Source organism: Nannospalax galili, unplaced genomic scaffold, assembly GCF_000622305.1.
Source record: "Nannospalax galili isolate Female #2095 unplaced genomic scaffold, S.galili_v1.0 scaffold500, whole genome shotgun sequence".
NCBI classification, from domain to species: domain Eukaryota; kingdom Metazoa; phylum Chordata; class Mammalia; order Rodentia; family Spalacidae; genus Nannospalax; species Nannospalax galili.
The window spans coordinates 1,099,517-1,124,566 of record NW_008347292.1 but is presented as its reverse complement, the minus strand read 5'-3'; the positions used below and the strand labels follow the sequence as shown (position 1 = coordinate 1,124,566).

General features: G+C 44.6%; 1 protein-coding gene across 5 annotated transcripts in view; it reads left to right on the top strand.

Annotated features, from left to right (window-relative positions):
• Positions 1-25,050, top strand: part of Foxn3 (forkhead box N3) — a 435,807-nt gene that overhangs the window by 387,065 nt on the left and 23,692 nt on the right. For 3 of the 5 annotated variants that reach the window (XM_008843799.3, XM_029568627.1, XM_008843800.3), the window contains exon 6: positions 14,961-15,026. The exons of 1 other annotated variant lie outside the window; for it this stretch is intronic. In XM_008843799.3, the coding sequence (XP_008842021.1) occupies positions 14,961-15,026 (66 nt within the window). The remainder of the gene's footprint in view (positions 1-14,960; positions 15,027-25,050) is intronic. One more of the 5 variants, XM_008843801.3, reaches the window with a different exon arrangement.

Sequence of the window (25,050 nt, the reverse complement as noted above, 5' to 3'; positions counted from 1 at the left end):
AGCACCCAGGGCCTGGTGTTGAAAACAGGAGAGGAATTAGCATTTACCACCAAATAAAGTGACAGTCACATTTTGTTGGTGAAATGTGCTGTATTTGTGAGCTAAGAGAAACCCTCCCAAACGGTCTTTTGGATTTTCTGTTATCTCATTTGCTTATACCATTTGTACTTGTGGAATATTCAAAGTTCAAAGTGTTGGGCAAAAAAGTTTAGTCTTCCACAATATCACTGGGAAGTAGAGGGGTATCCATTTTATCCTATGGTATTTGTTGTTGTATGATTAGGAAAGGAAATCTCTGTGACATTTGGGTAACGTTAAAATGGTGGAACTTGTAACTTTCCTGTCTTGTAACCTCCTCCCCCAGGCCATGCTGGGAAGAAATCTTTGATGGTGAGGAGCTAGTGGCCAGGTCAAGCTAGGATCAGGACGGTCCCATCTACCGTCAGAGGCTGCCCACTGCCTCACACAGGTCTCTTTACACTGTACCTGGGACTGCCTCTTTTCATCAGGAAGATGGTTTTAGTGGGTGTCCTTTATCTCACAAATTCTCTGTTTTTGTGCTCAGAGCTGAGAGTTGTCTGTCCACATAAAAATTCAGATAAGTTTGACTTCTGGTGGAATGGCTGGTTCTATAGCATGATTTGGACTGTGTTAGAACTGTGGCTTGATAGACTGATGATAAGTTATAATAACCCAATGTAAATCAACATTTTTAAGTGGAGTCTCTGTAGCAACTTTTATAGCATGCCCAAGTGGAAAGCTGATCAGAAATTGATCTTTTCAACTTGGTCATTTCATGGATAATTGGACAGTAGATGCACAATAATCCCTGGCATATTCATTTGAATGATTGCTTCGGGCTTTTCCCCATGGTCTGAAAGACACTGCAAAAGCTTTGGCTACTCTATGTCTATTTAAAGTAAAGTGTTTCTCAGTGAAAAAGGATGATTAGGAAACCTCAGACAAATCCCACATTCCCCAGGCAGTAAGTGTGGATGCCTGACCTTAGTGGATACCTGACCTTAGAAGTTTCCAGGGGACATTGACTACCTGCCCATCGTTGTGAGGCCACTAGGTAGATCCAGCACCCTCCCTATGTGTATGGCCCAGTGTGGAGACCAGGCTGCCACCAGAGGTCAGTTTGTTTACTGTGGTCACATTTAAAAAAGAGAACCATAATTATGACCTCTAATTATGTACAGTTATGCCTACCAAGTTAAACATAAGGGCACCTCCTGCTTGGAAGTATAAGTTAATTGTCTACAGGGGTCAGAAGGGTACTAACATATATCTCCTCTCCCTTAACCCCCCTCCCAGCCCTAACCAGACAGGCATGACCTTGGGCCTGCTGGGCTTATCCTACTCCTTAAGTATTAGCTTTGACTACTGGTTAGTACTTATTACACAGAAGGGTCACATTTAACTCCTGTCCCAAAGAAAACTAAATTCAGTGAGTCTTGAACCCAGCCTACCTTCCTTGGTGCCATACTTGAAACTCAGAATCACCCAAGTTCCCTGTCATGGACCTTATTTTGTTGAGAAAAGGTATGGCCTACCTCTGGATAGATGGTCTGCTGTTTTATTTAGTTCTGCCTCTATTTCCTTATCTCCCCCCCCCCCCCCGTGTGCATGTGGAGGTTGGAAGGCAGCTTCTGGGATTCAGTTCACTCTGGGTTGTTATGGCAGGGTCTCTTGGTTCTTCCATGCTGCGCACTCCAGGCTAGCTGGCCCACAAGCGTCCAGGTGATCCTCTTACCTCTACCTCCCATCCTGCTTGAGGCGTGCTGGGAAAACAGACGCATGGCACAGTGTGGCATTCTGAGGGTTTCAGCACTTGCTTTTGACCCAAGCTTGCTTCCCAAACCAATAATTCAGTGGCCAAAGAAAATTCTTCTTTTTCCTAGAAAGCAAATAAAGTAGGCTTGTTAGCAGAGAAAGCAAGTTCTTTGGGAAACAGATGCAGGTCCAGAGGCAAGTGTTCACTGTGTGTCCACGACTGTAGAGAGGGCCAAGAGTGCCCATCAGCACAGGTCACATCTTTGGGACGACCCTGTGTATGCACACAGAGAAGATTGTCCAAGGCAGATGGCAGGCTATGGTATCTTGGAAGGGAGAACCATGTGGGTGGAGGTTTTCAGGCAAGGCTCCCTGATGGAGTTGTGTTCTCTAACCACGTGAGCCCAGTGCCTCAGTGCATTTGAGGCCTGGCCAGTCAGCCCTCTACCATTAGGAACCTGTGAGTCCTTCTCTGGTCATCATGACACCAGTGGTGATTGAGGTATCTTCCTTAGCAGGTCTAGGTATCCTGAGAAGTGTTGCTCAGAGGATAGGTACATTACAATGTCCTCTTTTCCTTTTATTTGTTTTGTTTTGTCTTTATTTTCCAGGATTCCTCCACATAGACTAGGCTGGCCTTGAAATCACAGTCTTCCCCACACCCCTACACTCCCACACCTGAGTGCTGGGATTACAGGCAGGTGCCACCTCACCTAGATCCAGGTTTTGTTTTTGGAATGCTCTATTTTTGTCATCAGTGCCATCAGTCTGTGTGTAGATTATAAAAACTGCATGAAAAACCACTATCAGGGAGTTCTCTGAATATATGGGTTCAATCTCAAATGAGGTAGACTCAATGAAGAACTCTGTGTGTGTGTGTGTGTGTGTGTACACATGTGTGTGTGTTACATGGGTAATATGCACGCATGTTTGTGCATGTGTATGGAAGCCTGAGGCTGATGTCAGGTATCTTCTTTTTAAAATTTTTAAAAAATTTATTTGTATTTAATGTGTATGAGTATTTCACCTACATGTATGTATGTGCACCACATGTGTGCATTGCCCACAGAGACCAGAAGAGGGCATCAGATTCCCTGGAACTGGAGTTAAGGATAGTTATTGACCACTTCTCACTCTTCTGGGGGTTGAGAAGTCCAAGATCTGTAGTCCAACCTACAGATTCCAGGTCTGGCGTGCGTGGGTATCCATAGATGGTGCCTTTTTGCTGTACCATCAAGTGGTAGAAGGGCGAAGTGTCTTCCTCGACCTCCTGTAATCCCACTAATCCCATTCGTGGTGGCTCTGACAAGGGCCTTGGTTGTACTACCTTCCAAAGACCCCACTTCCTGATACTTCACATCATTGGTCAGGTTCTTTTAAAAATATTTTTTATTTATTAATTTTATTTTCTGTATATGAGTGTATTGCCTGCATGTATGTAAATGAACCCATGTTGTACAATGCCCACAAATGTCAAAAGAGAGCGTCAGATCCCCTGGAACTGGAGCTATGGATGACTGTTAGCTGCCATGTGGGTGTTGGGTGATCAAACCCATCCAGTGTTCTTAAATGCTGAAGCATCTCTCCATACCATTAGTCAGGTTTGATCATAGAAATTTAGAGAGACTCAGACAACTGGTAGAATGCCATCCATCCTTAAAGCAGGAAATTTAGAGTGTCAAGGTGAGCATCTTGGCAAAAGTTGCAGTCTCTGTACTCACTTGCTTTGGAAATAGATTCAACAAGTTAGACAATGTGACTCGGAACACTCTGCTGATGTGAACAGAACATTCGAATTGAGGAACTCACAGGCTTCAGAGTTAAAGCATTTCTTGGGGCCAGGAGAAAACGGAACTGTGGAAGTGTCTCCCTGGAGACTGTCCAACAGAGAAATTGCAGCAGCAACAGGTGGCAGCCCTCAGGGCTTCAAGCACCAGACACCTCAGCACCAGTTTAGTGATAGACCAGGTAAGCCTAGAGACACCACAGCCTTGGTGTCTGACTCCCAGCCCAAGATGAACTCTGAGCTCCATACTTCCCTTCTGAGACCTTTTCCTAGCATCCTCTTCTGCAGGAAAGAGAAGTAGGGATGATAAGTGAGTTTGATTTGCACAAATGAGAAAAATGCCCCCAACTGGGGAGTGGATTTGGATAAATGTTTTCCTGATTTGCAGAGTGGACCAGCCAGCTCCTCATTTAGAGCTCGCAAGTTGGGTTTTTAAGCTGAGAAGACTTAGACTACATGGGGTTGCGAACCTCACAACACCTAAAATAACACTTGTGGATCATTTGTTCCCCCACCAACTCACTGTAGATTATCTTTCTGTTCTGACAATCAGTTGTTAGTTTGAGGGACTTTTAGTGGCTTTCATGAGTGGTTTCTTATCTCATCTCCTGTCTAGAGTAGTGAAAATTTGAGGTGTACTTTTGGACACATCCTATGCAGAGAATCCAATGCAATTCTGGAACTGTGGGCTCTCTCGGTCTCAGATGACCTGTCCCTTAGGTGGCTGAGCTGTGTGTGCATGTATCTGTTTGTATATGTTTGTGCATGTGTGGGTCCAGGCATGCCATGACACATGTGTAGAAGCTAGAGGGTGACTTTTAAAAGCTGGTTTTCTCCTTCTACCTTGTCAAAGCAAGATCTCTCTGGTTCCTGCTGTGAGATTACTCCAGGTTAGCTGGCCCAATGAGTTTCTAGGTGGTTCTCCTGTCTCCTCTGCTTCCTATCTTGCCTTAGAAATGCTGGGATTACAAGGAACCTGGGGGATGAAGGAAAAGAAGGAGCTCAAGAGAGGTAGGACCATAGGGGAAGGGTATTATTAAGGGAGAAATGGGGGCACCTTAATTGGGGAAACCATGATGGAGGGGTTAGACAATGTGAGAGATAAATAATGCTTAGCTAGTTTTAAAAACCAGAGGGAACCATATTAGTCCATCAACCTACTGACAAGTTATACATACCAGATCAAGAAATATATGTCTAGACAAGGTTTATCTGAGAACAATTGGTCTTTGTCCAAGTTTATCTGCATGGCACATGGTAATTAAAAGTACCAGACTGGTGGAACTAACCTTGGATGTTTGACAAACATACTTTGAGGCCTATATTAGTTTGGTCAGAGGGACATAAAGGACAGTTTTTGCTCCTAGCCCTCTTAGGCCAACTAGTTCCAGGGGACTGGGAGCATCTCCCAAAATGTCCTGTAACTGTGGTGAGTCACCTGGCCTCTTGATCAAGGAGTCCAAGGAGACCCCACCAGATGGACTTGAATCAGTGTCCAGTCTACAAAGAGGAGAGTCAACACAGAGGAAACATTTCCTCCATGTTTCCAAGCGAAGCCAGCCATAGTCAGGCAAGACCTTTGATTTATCTTCACACAGATGGAACTGGTCAAAGAAAGCCAGGAGCTCCTTCCAAGCCCATGTGACCCATGAGGAATAGACCCTCAAACGACCGTAAGAGTAAAAATTTAAGAGTTAAGAGTCCATATATATAGCTAAAGGCTACATAACAAGAAACAATGCCAGATAGGCAATACCTTTGTTTGAGTTGTTGGCCACAGTGGCCCAAGAGACTCTCAGAAGATAACCCAGCATAAAACTGGGAAAATGAACAGCAGACCCCAATCTTATCTAAAGGATATCGACAACTGATTGCTGCTAGATGAGGAACAGCTGACCTAGTCCATATATATAGCTAAAGGCTACATAACAAGAAACAATGCCAGATAGGCAATACCTTTGTTTGAGTTGTTGGCCACAGTGGCCCAAGAGACTCTCAGAAGATAACCCAGCATAAAACTGGGAAAATGAACAGCAGACCCCAATCTTATCTAAAGGATATCGACAACTGATTGCTGCTAGATGAGGAACAGCTGACCTTCCTAAAACAAAGACCTCTAGATAGGCTGAGTAGATTCACCAGATGGACAAGTACTGGGGAATGGCTGGGGGTGCCAACCACACAGCGGACAGTAGCAGGGAAGACAGTAAAAGGGCTCTGGGGGGGTGGAGGGCCTATGGGAGGGTGCCATCTGGGAAGTGGGTATATAGATGAATAAGATTGTTTGGGATGTTCGGTGTGATATACACACAAAAAGTCAACAAATTTAAAAAATGACTTATATTTGAGGAGGAAACATAAAAATTTATGTCATGTTAATTAGTTGAGGTGATAAACATTACCATTGAAATCTACCCGATGACTTTATATCCATACACAGGTGCCAGGGATCCGAGTGCAACCAACCATGACTAGTAATAATCAGATACATACAGATTAGAGATGCATGCGCCAACATCTAAGTGTTATTAGCAAAAACAATGAGTCTCTGTAAGAAACAGTATATTTTAAAATTAAATGGAGATCTTTTTTTAAAATATTTTATTATTTTTATTTTATGTGTATGGGTGTATTGCCTGCAAGTATGTGAGCCTGCATGTATATGAGTGCACTTGTGTCGTGTAATGCTGCGGAGGTCAGAAAAGGCCTTCGGATTCCCCTGAACTGGAGCTAAGGACGGTTCGTAGCCGCCATGTGGGTGCTGGGAATCAAACCCAGGTCCTCTGCAAGAGCAGTTAGTGCTCTTAACTGCTGAGCCATCTCTCCAGCCCCTGGAGATCTTTTTTAAAGGTTAAAAAATCATACAATTTTATGTCTTACAGGGTTTATACTGAGTTCAATATTGTGTAACTGTATTAATTCAACTGTGAACCTAAAAATTTTATAGCTACTTCTGAAAGAGATGTATCTTTGTTCTGGAAATTGTTATTGAGTATGTTAGAGCTGTAATGAAATGCTGCTTCTGAAAAATTTGAAAAAAAGAAATGCTGGGATTACAGATGAAGGCCACCACATGTGGCTTCTTGTGTGGGAACTCAGGTCGTCAGGCTTACTGGTCGTCAGGCTTACTCAGCTGTTTCCTCCACCTTCAGAGTCTTTTTTTTTTGAAACGGGGTCTCTGGCCTTGGCTGTCTTGGAGCTGTCTGTGTAGTCCAGGCTGGCCTTGACCTTGTGGTTGACACTCCTGCCTTTGCCTCCCAAGGCTGGGATTAGAGCATGCTAGGATGGCCAAGTGGTCTGAGGTGCCAAGTGCTGGGGATACAGGTGTGTGTCACCTAGCCCAGCTAACCCTGAGTCCTTTCTTTTGATGCAGGATGGCCAGTCTTAGTGTACTCTGTCCAGCCCCTGTCATGAAGTTACACCCTGGCTTCAGTCTTCTACACCTTAAAATTCTGGTGACCTTGCACCTTGCATCTTATCCACCAGCTCAGCTTCCCCCCAACCCACTGTGACAGGAATCCCCCCAGTTCATGCACCTCTAGATCCTGTCTCTCATTTCTAGTTCTTCCTGGATGGTTCTTGCTGAGGCTTTGCCTTCAATACCTTCAGCCAGGAGAGAAGTAGAAGTATTGGTGGCAAGTGACGTCATCGGAGCTGACACCGCCCCCCCCTTTCTGCTGCCTGCCAGATCAGTTGCAGCTGTTGTAGGTACCTTGATTGATTGCAGCAGAAGCCAAAGGGGATGACTCTTGCTTCAGTGATTTCAAAGCCACAAATGTAGATATCTTATATCTCTCTTAGGAATTCTGCTAAGGCACGGGGAGGCAAGTGTCAGCAACAAGGTAAAATTTTTTTGTGGTCGCTTTTGATGTGTTCTATTTAAGACAATGGTTCTAAATATTCCCTTTCTTAGCCGTAGCACATGTACATGTAAGCTTAGCACAAGACCTTTAGCATTATCAGCTTAAGGACTGGATAATTCTTTGTCCTACGCACGACGGAATGTTGGGCAACATCCGTGGCCGCTACCCACAAGATGTCAGGAACACACTCCTCCTCCCACCTAGGCATGACAATCAAAAATGTTTCCAGACATTGCCATATGTCCTTGGGGGAGGGAGTGCAAATTCGCCCCCAGTCAAGAAACACTGGCTGGGTTAGAAGGGATTTGCATAAACGAAACTGAGCAGATCTGCCCAGTTCCCCAGGAAACATGCAGCTCACTTGAGCTTTTACTGTCCTGCCTGTTTCTTTGTTTTCATCTGTTACTTGGCCCCAAAAGTCAATCAATTTCTTTTTCTCCGTTTTAGGAATTAAGCAGATATTTCCAGGCCTGTTATTCATACATAATTATTGAAAATGCGTAAAGATATTTCAGAGCAAAGAGATCCATGAAGACTTTCTGGGGAGTGCTTGTCTTTCTCAGTTGAGGGGGGTATGTGTGTGTGTTTGGTTTTTTTGTTGTTCTGTTTTGTTTTTTATCGTTTTCACAGACCCTTGATTTACTGCTACTGCTCCATGGCTCTTTACCTTTCCTATGCATCAAAAATTCCCTAATTTATTTTTACAAAACTCGGTGTTACTTTTGCAAACTCAAGTTCGTAGTGGATCCCACAGTCCATCCAGAACCGTAGACCCTGAAGACCATCCCCAGCTAGGGCTAGACTTCAGAGTGCTACATTCAAATGAGTAGTGGGTAGGATAGATCACCCATTCATTTATTCAATAACTTCTTTCTTCTACCTTTTTAGATTCCAAACATCCTAGGTGCTAAAGATACAGTAACAAATGAGGCAGACAGGAAAGGGCCCTCATAGTCCACTCACTGTCTAGGAGGGACTATGAGAGGAGGTGTCAGCACCTCAGTGTGTACCGTGATTATGTGCACCTGTGTTCTCATAGCCACTAGCTTTTGTATGAGTGCATCATCCTTGTTTGAATTCTTTTTCACATGTCATAAGTCTTTTATTCAGTTTATAATCTTTTATCATCCTGTAAAAACACTTCAGGTTAAGGAAGAATAGGGAGAAAGAGCACATTAGCTGTGTGGAAAATCAAATGATTTCAAAAGCTACATAGTTTCCAAGGTTTCCATCCGAGAAATGTTTTGCTGTTGTCATTTTGGTGAATCAGTCAACTCTACAATGCTTTTTGAAATTTTTATTTATTTATATTTTATGTGAGTGTTTTGCCTGAATGTGTTGTATACCATGTGTGTATAGTGCCTGTGGAGGCCAGAAGAGGGCATCAGAGCTTTTGGAACTGGAGATGTGGATGGTTGTTAGCTGCCATATAGATGTTGGGAACTGAACCCAGGTCCTTTGCAAAAGCAGCCAGTGCTCTTAACTACTGAGCCATCTCTCCAGCCCCTGAGATGCTTTTTTGGAAAGCAGGTCTGCTGCAGTGAGGTCAAAGCCTTCATATTCTGAGTTTGTTTAAATGCATGGTCTTCCTGGACACGTCTCTGGAACCAAACTGATGTCACATCAAGAACCCACAAAATACCCACGCCAGGCCGGATGGATTGCTCTGGAGTGAATCTGGCAGGTGCCCATCCTGAAGGGCCACAGCTTTGCAGGGATAGTGGTATCTTCTCCCAATCCTGCTTGAGAGTTCTTGATGCCTCCAGAAGCTCTGGAGCAGGTATCCCATCCAGAAGGTGTCATTTAGTCCATAGTTCTGACAGGGGATCAGAAGGGGAAAGTGACCTCAAGCGATGTCACAGGCAGAGCTAGGAAGAATGAGGAAGGGAGCAAAGAAACCAGCCTGGCTCCTCTCAAGTCTGCAGTCACCCACACCATTTTAAATGAGTGAGGTCAAGCCCAGCAATATGAAAGTTCCATATTAACTAGCAGCAGACCCAGGACTTGAACCCCCATATCCTCCTGCCTAGTCTGTCTAACACTTTTCCCATCTGTTGACAGAGGAGAACCTCTACCATTCCCAAACAGAATCATCTCTACATGCTGGGAAAATGGGGCTCAATATTTCTCTTAAGCCAAACAGCTCAGCCACTGATTCGGGAAACATTACCTGTTTTTCTTACTGTGACACAATACAGTTGTGCATGTACATTTAAAAGAAGAGGATTTGAAAATATCTTTAAGATGAGTCACCATTTCTCCATTCTCAAACCCCAGAGAAGAGGAGTGTGATAAGATATACAACCAAAATTAAAGATAAAAATTGAAATGGGCTGGCAGGAACCATCCAGAGAAGAAACATTCCTAAAGCATGCTGAAGGAGTGGCTCATTTTAATACAGAGTTTGAGATGCGCTGTGGGCTTATGGTGATCGTAACCGAATTGAGTACCAGTGATGGCATGCTGGAAGCTATACTGAATTAACTGGTGGTCAGTGATTTGGGTTCCTGAATCGGGCTTCTGAGCGAGGTACTACTGGGAAGAATCTCTCATCCAAAAGTAAAATGCCGTGTTTTGTTCTGAACTCTGCCTCACTCACTGTAGCTTTCCAGAATACAACAGGAAGAACTCACCTGTCACTGAGGTCTTCATTCTGAACAAAATACCATCAAACGTATAAGCTGGATTAAACCATGGTGGGAGGCTCCTCACCTGGCCTTCAACAACCCAGAGAAAAATTATCCACAGGCAATCTACTTCTGTCCCTTAGATTTCACCCTGTGGAATCAGGCGTTCCTCTCAAGAGCTGCCCCATCACCCCGTCTTCTAAAATGCCTCGAGCTGAGAAGCTGAAACCAAGCATGTTAGGTCAAAAACATCTTCCCCAAAATGGGTATTTCCACCAGAAGGTGCCTCTTCTACCCAGAGAGGAAAACCAAGAAGACCTTAAATGTGCTCATGAAAATAGCAGATCGCCCAAGGGGACAACTGGGGCTGAGACCCAGAGAGCAAAGGGGGCTGCAGAGGATGGAGAGTGTGGGCCATGCTGATCTTCATAAGACATACCAGGAGGGAGGGAAGGAGCTCTGGATGAGAAAGCAGGAAGGGATGTGTAGAGGCTGCATCTCCAGGTGCCCAGGAGCTCCAGCTGCAGCACCAGTCCCATAACCTCAAATGCTTTGTTTCCACTTCCTGGAAACCCATCATTAAGGGAAAAGAAAATGCCAGTACAGTGAGGTAGTTTCTCCACAAAAACTTTTGATAATATGCACTAATAACCAAAGGTTGCCAAGATCTGTTTTTAAACAATAAGCTGTAGCTCTTCTGCAGGAGAGCCCACTGAAGACCTTCAGTGAATGCCTGAGACTGCAGACCCTACCAAACCCTACCCACACGCTCACACGTGCACCATATGCAGTTGTACCCACCTGTGATAAAGTTTAATTTATAAATTGGGCTCAATAGGAGATGGATAGCAATAACAAATAATAAAACAGTCTAGTATAGAATGTGTTATTAAAATAGCTCACTGGGTTTGTTTTTTCTGTATTTGTCAACCTAATATTTTTCAGACCAAAACCATAAAAACAAAACCACAGCTAATAGAGAAACTGCTCTAAATGTATATTTAAAAAATAAATTCACATCTGAATGTAAATACATGTGTTATATTCCTTGAATATACATATTTATTTTTGCATAGACAGTTTCTGTTTGCATATACAAGAAAATCAGACTTGAACTGGGTCTATGGGAAAGGCATTTGCGTCTCCATTTTATTCACCTGGGTATGTACTTTCTATACTGCCCATGTTTTACATTCATGATTGTTTAAGGAGCAGGACCTGGGGTACTTGAATACTGGGTGAGAATAAACTGTAGAACTCTTTGAAGAGACAGGAGTTGTCAGCTCTGAAGACTGAAGCAAACATGGGTGTCAGAATGGGCCAAGGGTACAATGCAGGTACGGTGGCGGCATATCTGAAAAGAGTTTTTCTAAGGCTGCCTGGTGTTCACACCAGGGACCACAGAGGCTCTCCTGGCATTGATTTGTGCAATACTAAGGGATCTGTGTACGGACAGCATATGGGATGAAGAAGGTTATTGTCATTTTTATTTACCTGTGAATGTGGGCAGTTGTAAAAGAATAGTAAATTGGATCATATAAAAATTAAAGACTTCATTGAAATATGCTGTTAAAAAAAACTGAGTAAGTTATGGACTAAGAAAAATACATATCTCTTCAAAGACTCCAAATATTTAAAGAAGCCATGTAGCTAAGTTGAACAGCCCAGTTTTTAAATGGGTAAACTATTTGAACAGTGTTTTCCCAAAGGAGCATACACAAATGGCCATTTAACACATGAAAAAATTGCTCATCACTATTTGTTATTAGTAAAATACAGATTTCAAACCACATCGAAATACTGCTAATGTACCCACTAGATGGCTAAAAATTTTTGAAAATATTTATATTTTTTGTGTATGAGTGTATTGCCTGCATGTGTGTAAGTGCACCCATGTTGTGCAATGCTTGCAGAGGTCAGAAGAAGGCATCAGATCCCCTGGTTAGCCACCATGTGGGTGCTAGAATTTGAACCCAGGTCCTCTGCAAGAGCAGCCAGTGCCCTTAACCACCGAGCCATCTTTCTAGTCCCGACGGCTAAAATTTTTTAAGTGGACAATTTGAAGTGCTAACAAAATGTGGAACAACTAGAGCTCATTCCTTGTATATTCTCTTTAGAGAGTGGCTTAACTGCTCCCTATAATATTCCTTCCAACAATTGCTCAAGAAAAAAGAAAACATGTCCTAGAAGATTGATGAAAACGTTCATAGTAACTTTTTTGTAATACCCCAAATTAGGAGCAAATCAAATATCAATCTACAAGAGAATGAATGGATAAACAGATGGAGGTATAGCCATCCAGTAGAAGCTACTTGATAATAGCCCTAAAGGATGAAGTTCTGATACCACATCCATTGCAGATGAAAAACCAAAAGCAAATCAGTGGTTTCTCAGGGCAAGGATAGATAGCATCCACCTGGAAACTTTGATTTATTGTGCTCATCTTGATTAAGGTCAGTCGTTGTAGCCTGGGTATAAAATTTATAAAAACCCACCAGATGCCACACTTAAAAGAGATGATTGTGTTGTATGGAAGCCACCTCTCCGTGCAGGTGATTGGATCCCCATGGAGTGCAGTGAGGCTGGCACAGTGGGGTGCTGATGTATATGAGCATATACCGTTATGTGGTTCTAGTGTTTGCCAATGGTTTGGGGGCGGGGGGAGAATCCCACGCCCTGCCTTCCATACCAATCTTAGAAGCATTAGATGGCCCTTCAGGGATGTATCCTGCACAAGATGGTGAAAAGCCTACCTGTTATACTCAGCCATAATGCCTGGAGACCGGAATGAATTCCTTGACAGTATTAGCATATTTATCTATGGAGGGAGGCATCAGGCCTGGAAAGACCATGGAAGGGCGTCAGGCGTGGACGCATCAGGAAAGATGAGGGGGCAGTCATCCATGTCTGCTTATTTGGCATGTCTGTTTGACTTGGTTTGGGTAGAGTGGGCATCATGGGGATATGGTGACTCTTGTGTTCCCCCAAGCTTGGGTTCTTCCAGAATCCTGTTTGCTGTTCTTTGCCTTTTTCTCTCTTTCCTATTTCTTTAGTATGGCTCTGCTGATCTGTGGCCCTCAGGCTTCCTCCTGAGCTCCAGTGTGGACTTGAAGAATGTGGAATTTTCATTTTCAAGCAATTAAAAAGCAAAGGACTCCTGATTTCATATGTAGGTTTTCCCTTCCTCTGTCACCTGGGGAGATAGGGACCATGTGGCCAGTTAAACCCAGGTCACCTGTAGCACATGCACCCTTGCATGGCAAGAAAAGGTGCCTGTTTCGGCTCCTCACTGAGAAAGCAAAAGGTCCTTTCCAGATAGGGGCCACCCTGGAACCAGGGATGTCTGAGACTCTCACTGGGGCAAGTGGGGACCCGTGAGCAGTGAGTGGGGCTTGAAGCTTTTCAGTGAATCGTTCCACATGTGTCAGTGTCCGGGAAGGATGACAGGAATGTCACTGCAGGAGTTACCAGGGAAGTTAATTTACCTGTTTCTCATACAATGTACTTATTAAAATAAACTTTTACTCCATTATGGAGTGTAAATAACAGGCCTCCTGCAGGCAAAATAGAAAAAGGCCTGCAGAGTAGAGTTTCTTTACCTTTTTTTTTCCTGAGGTATTGTCTTCTGAAACCAGCAGCATCCATATTATTAATCGTTCATGGGGCTTTATCCTACATCGCATTACTCCCTTGGAATTAAACTGCACATATAAAGTATGAAAAATGTACTTTTTTAAACAGTAAAAAAGTAATTTTCTCGCATAATACCCCAAATAAAGTGCCATGGAGCCATTAGTAGTAAATTGAATTTTTTGGTATGTAATTTGTACAAAAACTGACAAGTGTGGGGTCCCCTCTCCCCAGTCATTAGTCACTGGGCTTAGCGGACACAGAGGCAGTAATCTACAAGGGCAGGCATTTTGATGTCGACTTCAATTGCACACTTCATTTATTTGGACAGGGGACAGACGGCAGCTTCTGTCATGGGGCCCCACTGCACTATTAGCGAATTTCGCCCCAGGGCAGCTGGGATGCTGGCTGGGGCAGATGTTCTTTTCAGCCTATTCAGTGACCATTCTTGGGGGTTGTTTACCGTTGCCATGGTGATCTTCATTTCCATAGCAGCAGCACTGCTGTTTCTCAGAGGAAAATGAATTTAGTTATAAAAGGATAATATTTTTCTCTGTCTCTATATAACCTTCCATCTGTCAACTGGTGGATTGGTAAGGATTCAGAAACCTATTAAGAATTATAGCAATAAAGTGATGAATATTGGGGGGGGCAGATTAAAAGCAATAATAGATCGGCATGTAAGCACTGTGCCTTCAACATCAGAACTTTTTAATTTTTTCTTTATATGTAAGTGCTTTTTTCATGCCTTCACTGCCTCCAACACTGCCGTGTGCACACATAACCTCATGAAACACGATTTACATTCTGCTGACAAATGGAAATGGCCAATGTCTTGTTTATATCTTGCTGGATGCAGGTGTATTTAATGCCTTCTCTTCTTGATGCTCTGAGTTTTCTCCCAGCATTAACGATTCCCAGGCTGAACTGTCTATTGTTACCTACTTTCCTCTTCCACCCTAGGGGAAAAGCTGAGGGACGCATAGATCAGCAGCTTATCAGAAACCCACAGTGCAAGTACCAACATTAACAAAGCAAGAAGATACTGTGTTCATCGATTTTAAAAAAATATTACTAACATATTCCTTGAATCTCACTCTAGAATACCCTTTTCTTCCTCTCAAATCCACATGGTAAGAAAGTCACCTTTGAGATAACTCATCGAGTTCCTGAATTTTTTTCCCCTCTTTTGCATTAATAAGCTGTAACTTGCAGGGGGAAAGCACATACACACCAGCCCCGTTGTAAATAATGTTATTTATTGGTTGATTTTTCCAGATCCTGACATTGATGCTGCCAGTGCCATGATGCTTTTGAATTCTCCCCCTGAGATACAAGCAGGTTGTGAGTAGATATTTCTATAGCCTACAGCACCATAGTTTGTGAACTTAACCTCATTTATACCCTGGGCCATAGAAAAACTAATGCTGAAATAGACCTGCCCTTGTAACATCACTTTAACAACTATGTGTGTGATCAACATGCATATGCATGTAAATACGCAGCCATGTATCTCTGTAAGCCAGTGCTTCCAAATGAGACAAATCTCACATGAGTCAGGGCTCATGACTGAGAAGGTAAGAAACAGACCCCTCACATGTCCTAGTGCAGACTTCTTCCTGCAGGAATCATTCCTATAGCTTTCTCAGGGAGGCTCCATGGGGCCCGTTTATCCCTGATGAAGCTGAGTAGTACCCAGTTTGAAATGTTTCTTTCTGGTCTGGGTCCTCATGAATACTAGGCTGCCACTCTGGAGAGTCTGGCCTCCCCATGTGTAGTAGATTGGCCTTAAAATGAAACCACAATAGCACCTCACACCATCTCTGCTCCACCTTCTGAGCTGCCACAGAGAGAAGGACAGGGTTCCTTGAGCAATGTCAAGTTAAGACAGCTCTTTTCCTTGCTTGGACTTCACGCCACCTGGTGTCTTTCCTGTTCTGATCTTTATAACTGAACTTCTATGATGTTAGAAGTCTCCTTCCCAAGGGATGAAAAATGACCTCAGATGGAAGATGTCTGTGCTCCCCTTCCAACTTGAGGCCAGTGCATCCCGCATCCAGCTTGAAGCACCAACGCGGAGTGGTACATCAGGGTCTACTTGACTTGTTGTCTGGACATTGCTAAGTCACTCATGTACAGAGGTGACAGGCCATGACAGAACCCTCTGACACTGTTAGGGACTGGGCTTCCAGCCTGTTTGGAACTCTGGTCTTCAGAAGGCCTTCTGCACAATGAGAATTCTCCACTTGGGGAGACAGTAAGTAGCATTTCCTACAGCAAAGTGCCCGTCGTTAGACCCACAGCAAGTTCAGGTGAGCTGATACAGAGTTCCAGGCCATCCGTCATCAACCTGTGCCTGCCCCAGCCTTCCTGACAGCTTGAGGAAATTTGATTCCATCCGTTCTCCTTTGTTCCTGCTTTAAAAGATCCAAGAGATACAGCCAAGCATTCTCAGATGACCTGGCCCTCTGCCCTTACCTGCCCTGACTGCAGAATTCTCATCCTTCCTTTGTAAACCTCCATTTTTCAGCATTTGCATTGCCAGGCTGCCCATACCTCCAGCTAGCAAACTCCACTTTTAAGCAGATGTGTAATGGGCATAGTTCTGCAACTAGCAGTTAACCTGAAATACGGCTTTTAAATGGTGTTTTAAGTTTCACAGAAATCTATACTTAAAGACCTCCATCCTTAGATGACATCACAGAAAAAATACAGACTCAGATGGTAATCAAGTTACTGACTGAAATGGTTCCTATGATCAGGTTGCATAACCCATCTTAGTGGATGGAAACATACTGATTTCATCAGCACCATGGAAGGTTCAAGCACTGTCCTTAGCTCCCAGCTACTGTACACTGTGTTTTTATGCATGCATGTATGTATGTATGTATATGTGTATGATAAACTGGTTCCTGGGTTAAGAGTGAAAATGGGGACTCTGGAGAAGGCAAGGATAGATTAGGCAGTCACAAATCCTCAGTGGCTTCCCTGTAAGTCTCTTATTACTGTTATTACTATAGGTCCAGTTCTCCTAATTCACTAACAGGTTAGTTTTTAATGTTTACTTGGTGAAATGAATCTCTTTGTCTCTTAGTCCCCACAACTCTCCAACTGTAAGGAATTCTCTTCCTGGAATATCCATATTCCTATTCATGAAGTGCTGAACTGAGTTTTAAAAGCTTAGTGTTTGTGCTTCAAAGGTGTAGATCTTCTTTCATTCTTTTTAAGATGGAATCTCATGTATCCCAGACTGGCCCCCAACTTGCTATGTAGTCAATGGTCACCTTGAATTTGTGGTCCTCCTGCCTCCACCTCCCTGGTTCTGGAATTCCAGGCATTCATCACCACGCCTGGTTTTATGCAGAGCTAGGGATCAAACCAGACTTCAGACTAAGCTGTATTCCCTGGCCCTATAAGCTAATTTTAGAAAACTTTTTTTCCCAAAAATTATTTTAGCACTCTGAGAAATCTAGTTACAGCCTTCATGGGGGCTGTTGACCAAGAAGGACCTCCAGGGCCCTGACAGGAAGGAACCAGGATGCCTATGAAGGTCACAGAAGGAGACACTCATGGACAGGAGCAGCAACTGTAGACTTGAAGACCAGGGAGAAAGTAGGGACATCACCTTTTTATTCACCTTCCCTTCTGACCTCTAATCCTGGTACAGTCTCCTGGAGTCAAGTGTAAGAACAGTCCTTGCCAGGCCACCAAGCCCCTAAGGATTAGAATAATGCCGTAGTTGTGCCCAATTGGCAACCTCCTAACAAGACACAGCTAGAGGGAACTAGGTCCTGCAGTCCACCACTGCTCCAGCCACATCTTTATTTTCCTTTTACATTACATGTTTCTTGCCTTGAGATTGAGGCAGTGCCTTACCCTCCTTAAGAGAGGAGGAGCATTACAGAGGCAAGATGATGACTCCACCATTCTCTGCTCTGTCAGCACTGCCCAGGCTGACATGTTTACTGCCTCAGTAAACATGTAAAGGCAACCAGTCTCCATGATGGAGAGTGGGCGGCCTGCATGGTGGTGTTTGTGGTCGTGTGTCCTGGCATGGGGATACACAGACCTTCCCCCGGGGTCAGAGTTCCTGCTGCTCCCCAGAAACTGGGCAGTGTGACTCCTGAGGGCTCTGTGTGCTTCCTGCCTGCTTTCTCCTCCAGGGCTGGTGCTGTGGCTAGGCTCTGTTTACAGAGCCTCCTCATACCTTGCTATTTATAGCCTCCTGCTTTCACCCCTGGGCTGCCCTCGTGAGCCACAGCTACCCACCTCATCTCCCAGCTCAGTTCACTCCCAGCAGTTGCAGGCTGGCCTGCCTTTCAGGGAAGGTTTTTTTCCTTTGTCATCGCCCTTCATAGCTGCCCCGCTTCAGGTCACCAGATGGCAGCCCCTTAGATGTCTTCCTCTGCTCTGTCCCTTCTTTGACATCTGCAAAGCTAGCTCAGGGCTGGCAGACTGGCCACAACCCAGACACTAGGGCTGAATGGGTTATAGAACAGAACCTACTTGACAGGTGAGAACTACAGCTAGCCCAAGCCTCTTCTCTCCTGGAGTTGAAGGCCACCCCAGGAGCCCTGGTACTGTTTGGGCTAGAATCCTTGTGGGCTCATCACGTTTTGTTCTAGTCTAATACTGCACTTTGAATGAGGCAGCTAATAAGTCTTGGGTTCTAGTTCTGGAGAGATGGCTCAGCAGTTAACAGCACTGAGGACCCAGGTTCAGTTCCCAGCATCAACATGGGGACTTATAGCCTCTGTAACTCCAGTTCCAGGGAATCTGACACCCTCTCCTGACCTCCACAGGCATTGCATGCATGTGATGCGCTTAAATACATACACGCAAAACACTCAGACACATAAAATTTTTAAAAATCAAAATTGTTAGGTCTTAAGTTCTAACAGATTGTCGCCCTGGCATCACCCACAGTGCATGGACTTTCTGCAAGGAGTACCATCGCATCTCACATGTTCAATAGCTACATCCAGAACAGTCACCAGAGGACATGCCTGTCTTGTCATATTCCTAACTTCAGAAATCAAAATGCGTCTACCTCCCCCAGTCCTACCAGAACATATAGACTGTAGAACATGTAGACTGTTTTCAGCTCCTGGTATCTCCTAAAGCACCTGCCTGTAGCGCCCCTTGACAGACCCTTGAGTCATCCTCAACCCCTGTGGAGAAGCCAGATCACCATTACTCATCTTCAAAGGCTTATGTAATCCCTGGCTGGAATGTTCCCAGAGACAGAACCCTAGATAATAAACAAAACACCAAAAGGACAGAGGGGAAAGGGGAAGAAGCCTACCTAGAACTGGGGTATATGTCAGCTGCAGCAGGCTCAGGAGAAGAAAGCAGGAAACAGGCTGTGTCCGCCATGCCAGCCCTTCCCCAGACGGCTTCCAAGCAAGCAGGTGGGAAGAGCGCCTTCGGGGAAGGGAAGGATGACAGGAATGGCCTGCTGCTCAGCTTATGGCCTCTGATAGTGTTAGCCAGGGCTGCCCTCCAATCTCAACAGTAAGAGCCTCCCACCTAGGTTAATTTTAGAAGTTGCAAAAATCTAAGGGAGGTACGCATCTAGAAGGAAGCTGGGAGGTACTGAGGGGCAGTGTGGTGCACAGGAAAGTGTCTTAAGCCTCCGACCTTTGAAAAAAAAAGATTTTGGAGCTGGAGAAATGGGCAGCGGCTAAGAGCACTGACTGTGCCTGCAGAGGATCCGGGTTTGAGTCCCAGCACCCACATGACAGCTAACAACCCTCTGTAACTCCAGTTCCAGGGGAATCCAGTGCCCTCTTCTGACCTCTGTGGGCATTGCATGACACGGGTGCACTTACATAAATGCAGGCAGTACTCATACACATAAAATAAAAATAATACGTGAATTTTTTTTTTTTTTAATAAAGATTCTTAGGGCATGGGGGAGATGGCTCATTCAGTAAAGTTCTTGCCACACAAACATGAGGACCTGAGTTTGGATCCTCAGCACCTATGTAAAATTAAGCAGGGTGTGTTGGCATCTGTAATCCCAGTACTGGAGAGGTGGAGAATGGTGGATCCTTGTTGGTCATCCAGTCTTGTTGAAATGGCCAGCTCCAGATTCAGTGAGATGCCCTCTCTCAAAAACCAAGGTGGAGATTGACAAAGGAAGGTACTCAGTGTCTTCCAGATGCCGCCACAATAATTGTGCACATGTGCAATGCTCACCTCCTCATCCGTGCACGAGCACACAGAGGATTCCTAAGGTTGTACTATCATGTAAGACCATAGCATCTACAGTGAGCCACGCTGCTTGATTGGCTGTTTTTAGGTGTGAATGTTGCATTCTTGCAAACTTCAGACAGCCTAGAGTTGGTCTGTAGCTTCAGCGAACATAGTTGGTAAGTAAGTGTTAGGGAGTTTGGTGCTAAAGTCTGTGGCATCGGTACCAGCAACCTGTGTCTCTTCCTGTAAAAGATGCATACCTGGTCTATAAGGATGATGCTGGAGGCTTGGGCTCTTTTCTAGCAAGAACACAGATGTGTTAGAATTTGGTTTCAGATATGCACTTTCTTAAGTCTTTGACCTATCTGCAGCCTAGCCACATCTCAGAAGGTAAGGTGAGGTGGATGGGTTGTGAAGGTGTTGGTCTTTAAGTATTGTGCATGTTTTCAGGAGACAGAGAGTGAGAGGAAGTGAAAGAGATCTGCAGTTAGGCCAAGGGTTAAAGAATGGGCTCATGTCCCACCAAGTCAAGCTCCATAATGGAAAGAGAGTGAGGTGAGCTATGGCCTTAGATTGTTGGAGACCTCTGTTATGCAAAGTAGAAGTCCCTTCACGACCGGACAGCTCATGCAGCTCGGGATCATGTGCTGAGGGCTCCTTTTCATAGCAGGGTGTCTTCCTGGCATCTTTCCTGTCTCTCCTTTTGAAGGCCCCGCCACAAATGCCATAACATAAACATGGCCTTTGGCTCTGAAAGATACCATGCCTTCTGTGATTTTTCTAGCAGACAGCAGCCTGGCAGAAACCCACTTCCATATGTAAATAGAATGCCTCACAAAGCATCTAACAGCCAAAGCTTTTACCACTACCCCCATGATATAAGTATCCTAGTCTTCTCTTAATAGACAGAGAGCTGGGTCGCAGAGCTGCTGAATTACTGAGAGCAGAGACACTTAATAAAGCTGTAACACAGACTAAGCCGAGTCTTGAGTCCTGTGCCTTACTACCTGCGACCTAGCCTCTCGGGGGGGGGGGGCACTCCCTCGTGACCGACTTGCGGACATTCCTAGCTTTCGCTGTCCTCGTACTCTTCCAGTGGGGTTCAGTGGCCAGTGGACCTCGCATCCTGAGGAAAAGTACACGGGTGGAAAAGGGACAGGATCTGACTGGAAAACGCTCCAGTCACAGAGAAGCTGTCAGCACCAGAGCGGCGGATAGCGACCTATCTGCTGCTGCTCCCAGAGACGCCTGTGGCCAGAGCCGTGCTGCGACTCGCCAGGTGTGGCGGGGACCCCCAGATCCAGGGGCCCAGAGCGACCCTGAGATACCCACGCACACCACGCCTGAGGCTCATAGAGACACGGAGAAGCCCACGGGACCAGACCTGCCTTCCTGGAGACGCACGGCGGGGGAGCCTGCGGACCTGCCGTGCCATTCCGGGAGTGCGCCCAGAGAGCGCGCGCCCGCACCATATTAGATGGCCTGTGCTACATTTGTTCTGCTTTTCCAGAAGCCACTTTCCTGATACTTGGGGCTGGGTTGAGAAAGAGGAAGAGATGGGGGCATAGTTAAGTGTCACAGCTGGCTTCTGACAGCCAGTGGGCAAGCACATCTGCATCCACCATCTCTTCTTGGAGTGTGCTGCCAATAAGGAGGACCCAGAAATGCCAGGAGTGGCAGGTGGTGTTCAGGGCAGCTCACTTGAGAAGCCGTAGGTCCCAGAGGCAAGTCAGTTTACACACAGGCATCAGCAAATAGCCCAGGTACATACTTGTTACTGCTGCCTGGTCACTTTGTCCACAGCCTTCTCTTTAACATAAATATTGTTCATGGATCAGGAAGCTGTTTGAATGGGTAAATGCAAGGTTAGGGCTAACTACCAAGGCCTGACAGTAGATGAAAAGGAATTTAATTTCTCCATAAAACCCCATTAAACCCTGTGCCTTGCAGATAATTTATCAGAGGTTGCTGGAGAGGAGACCTGGGATGGTCGAAGGATAAGGCTGATAGTGATAAGCCTAGTAGGCCGCCACTAAGCTAAGCAGTTTATGTAGTTTACCTTACTTCATCCCAGAATGTTTTTTACCTGCTTTACCAGTGAGGAAACTGAGGCACAGGAAGGCCTTAAGGTATTAGCCCAAAGCCCTGGACCTAGGATGGGATATCCAGTGTCATACATCTGAGGCCATGCTGCTCAGAGCCTCTCAGAGCCGCTCAGCCCCTGCACAGTAGCCAGGGAGCATTCTCAGCACCTTGCTTCTAGTGGGTGCCTGCTGGAGGCTGGCCTCTTCCTGCTGGGGTGTCCTGGTTTGGACAGAGGACTGTGTGCTTGGGACATGAACCTCGAACTGCATTTCCTTCTTATCAGCAAGTGACTCAAGACCATGACAGCATTAAGAAGCACTCGTGCTCTGAGATTTCCATTGCCCCGCCTCCCCTTCCTGGACTGTATGGGTGATGCTGGCATTATACACCTGGGAGCAGAACTAAAGAGCCAGGGTTACTCTTCTGCTCTGCCCCCAGGAAGACAGCTAAGGTCTTTCATCTCAGTCTGGCTTTCATCTCATTCCCTTCTTAGGGGTTTTCAGATTACCTGAAATAGAAGAAAGCACAGTGCCTCCAGATCCCTCTGTGGAAGGTCCTCACGTTGGTGCTAATGATAGTGATAACTAACGTGCATCTTCTAGATATGAGTGCCTCTGTAACTTGGTTAAATTTCCCAGTACCTTAGAGTCAATGATCACTCCCCCTCTGCCCCCGTCTTAAGGAGTTGACATAGCTTGCTTAGGGAACAAAGTAATGAACTGTTGGAGACGGAACAGAAGCCCATTTGAGCTGACACCAGAGCCTGGCTCTCAGCCTCTTTCTTGCAGATCATTTTCCTGTTCCAGGCTGTTTCGCTGTGTGTCCCACTCCTGCGGGGGTCATGTGCTACAGAAAAGGAAGTCTGTGTGCATGCTTTGTGTTTTTATCACTTCCAGGTATTTAGACATGCTGCTTTTCTGCCTTTGGGTTCCAGTGTAGATGGCACTTCCTATAGGAAGTCCCCCCCAGATACCCCTTAGCTTGCATTTGGTACCTCCATCCTATATGGCTGTAGCCCCTGGCTGTAGAACTTACCATATTGTGTCTTCATTTTCCCCTTACTGTTCTCTCTCCTACTTAACTATAGTTACCCTGTATCCTCATCACCTAAGACATAGGAAGATGCTTACTAGAAGTCTTATTTAATTATCTATAATAATTATGTATGTGTGTATATATATTACATATATATAATTTTTACAAACAAAGAAAATTATGGCACAGGTTTTCAGTATTGAAGTTCTTTGATGCTATGGCCCATTGTAGCAGATCCATTTACTGTTCTACATGAGATCTCAGTGACACATAGATGTGTCAAGATTAAATTCACCCCGTGGCTATCTGGCCATTTCTAGGAGACTGTCAGGCAGAAGTAATTGAAACCCTCTCCTGCAGTCTTTCATAGAGGCCTACAGAAACACGCTGCTCTGTGACTGCAGCAGCTATCTACAGATTTGGCTTCTACTGAGACTTTGTTGGTCCTTCCTTAGACACTATAGATGATTTTCCTCCTACATTCTAGAAGTTTTATAACTATAGCTCTTATATTCAAGTGTAATCTGTTTATGATTAATTTTCATATAAAGTAAGGGTCAAGGTTTGTTTTATCCTAAACAGGTCTCCTGTGTTGTGCGTTCTCCTTTCCCTCCTTGCGTTGCTTGATGCCTTTGTCAAAGCTGAGTTGACCATGAATGTGAGTCTATTGTCTGTATTCCATTTTATTCTGGTAGTGTATATATCCATACTTAGCCCAGAGTAACACTGCACTTCATTCCCAGAATTTTCTATAAAGTCTTGAAATCAGATAATATAAATTATATAATAAAAATTGTAGACATTGCTTACTTGCAGAGAGTAGCTGTATGCCATGTTCTAACAGTTCCGTGCTTTTAGGGTACTTGGTAATTCTCAGGTAGCCTCATCCATCCTCTGAAATCAGGCTGCTAATTGGGAATAGGGGCAGTTTCTGGTCTGGCTGTGCCTACTCCCATAATTATGCCATGGGACTAGGGGCATTCTTGAACACCCTACTGTGCTGTAGTGTTGACTTGGGCAAGAACTTCTATCTTATCTTGCATTCTGCCTTTTGTAAGACCTTGAAACAAGGACCTTATACAAACCTAGAAGAAAAATGTCAAAAATTATTAGCAAGAGTTACAGAATGCCCAAGCAATGGAAAGTCTATAAAATTATTCCATATTCAGGGCTGGAGAGACAGATCCGCGGTTAAGAACACTGGTTGTTCTTGCAGAAGACCCAGGTTCAAATCCTAGCACCCACATGGCAGCTAACAACTGTCCGTAACTCCAGTTCCAGGGGATCCAAAGGCCTCCTCTGACCTCTGTGGGCATTGCACAACATGGGTGCACTTACCTACATGCAGGCAATACACGCATACATGTAAAATAAAAATATATTTTTTAAAATTATTCCATATTCAGGCTGTCAGCATAATGAGAGGGTAAATTCTCTTGCCATGCAAGCCTGGCTACCTGAGTTTTATCAACCTGAGTTCAATCCCCAGAATCCACATAAAGGTGGAACGAGAGAACTGTCTCTATAGAATTATCCTCTGACCTCCACATGCATGCCATGGCATGTGCACTCACACACATACATCATGCACACACATACATCATGCACACACATACATCATGCACACACATACTAAGTTTTTTTTTTTAGTTATTTCTTATTTAAGAAATAATTTTACTGTAACTGAGGATGACCATAATAAACTTTTGATCCTCCTGCTTTTTACCTCCCAAGTGTTGAGATCACAGGCATGTGCCACCATTTCTAGTTTATGGAGTGCAAAGGATTGGGGCCAGAGCTTAGTTATTGTTGGGAAAGCATTCTACCAACTGTGCTCATTGCCAGTCCCTGAAATAGTCTTAGAAACCTGAAAATTATATAAGATGTATGTATTAGCAATTTGTTTTATAAAAATATTCTATGCAAATTACACAGGCTTTACATTTTAATAAGTAGAATGATTTTCATTTTTGAATGTGTAATTTTCTAGTCTTTTCATTGTTCCTTGCTTTAAAAGGCACCATTTCACCTCTTTTGATTGTGGGTGCCA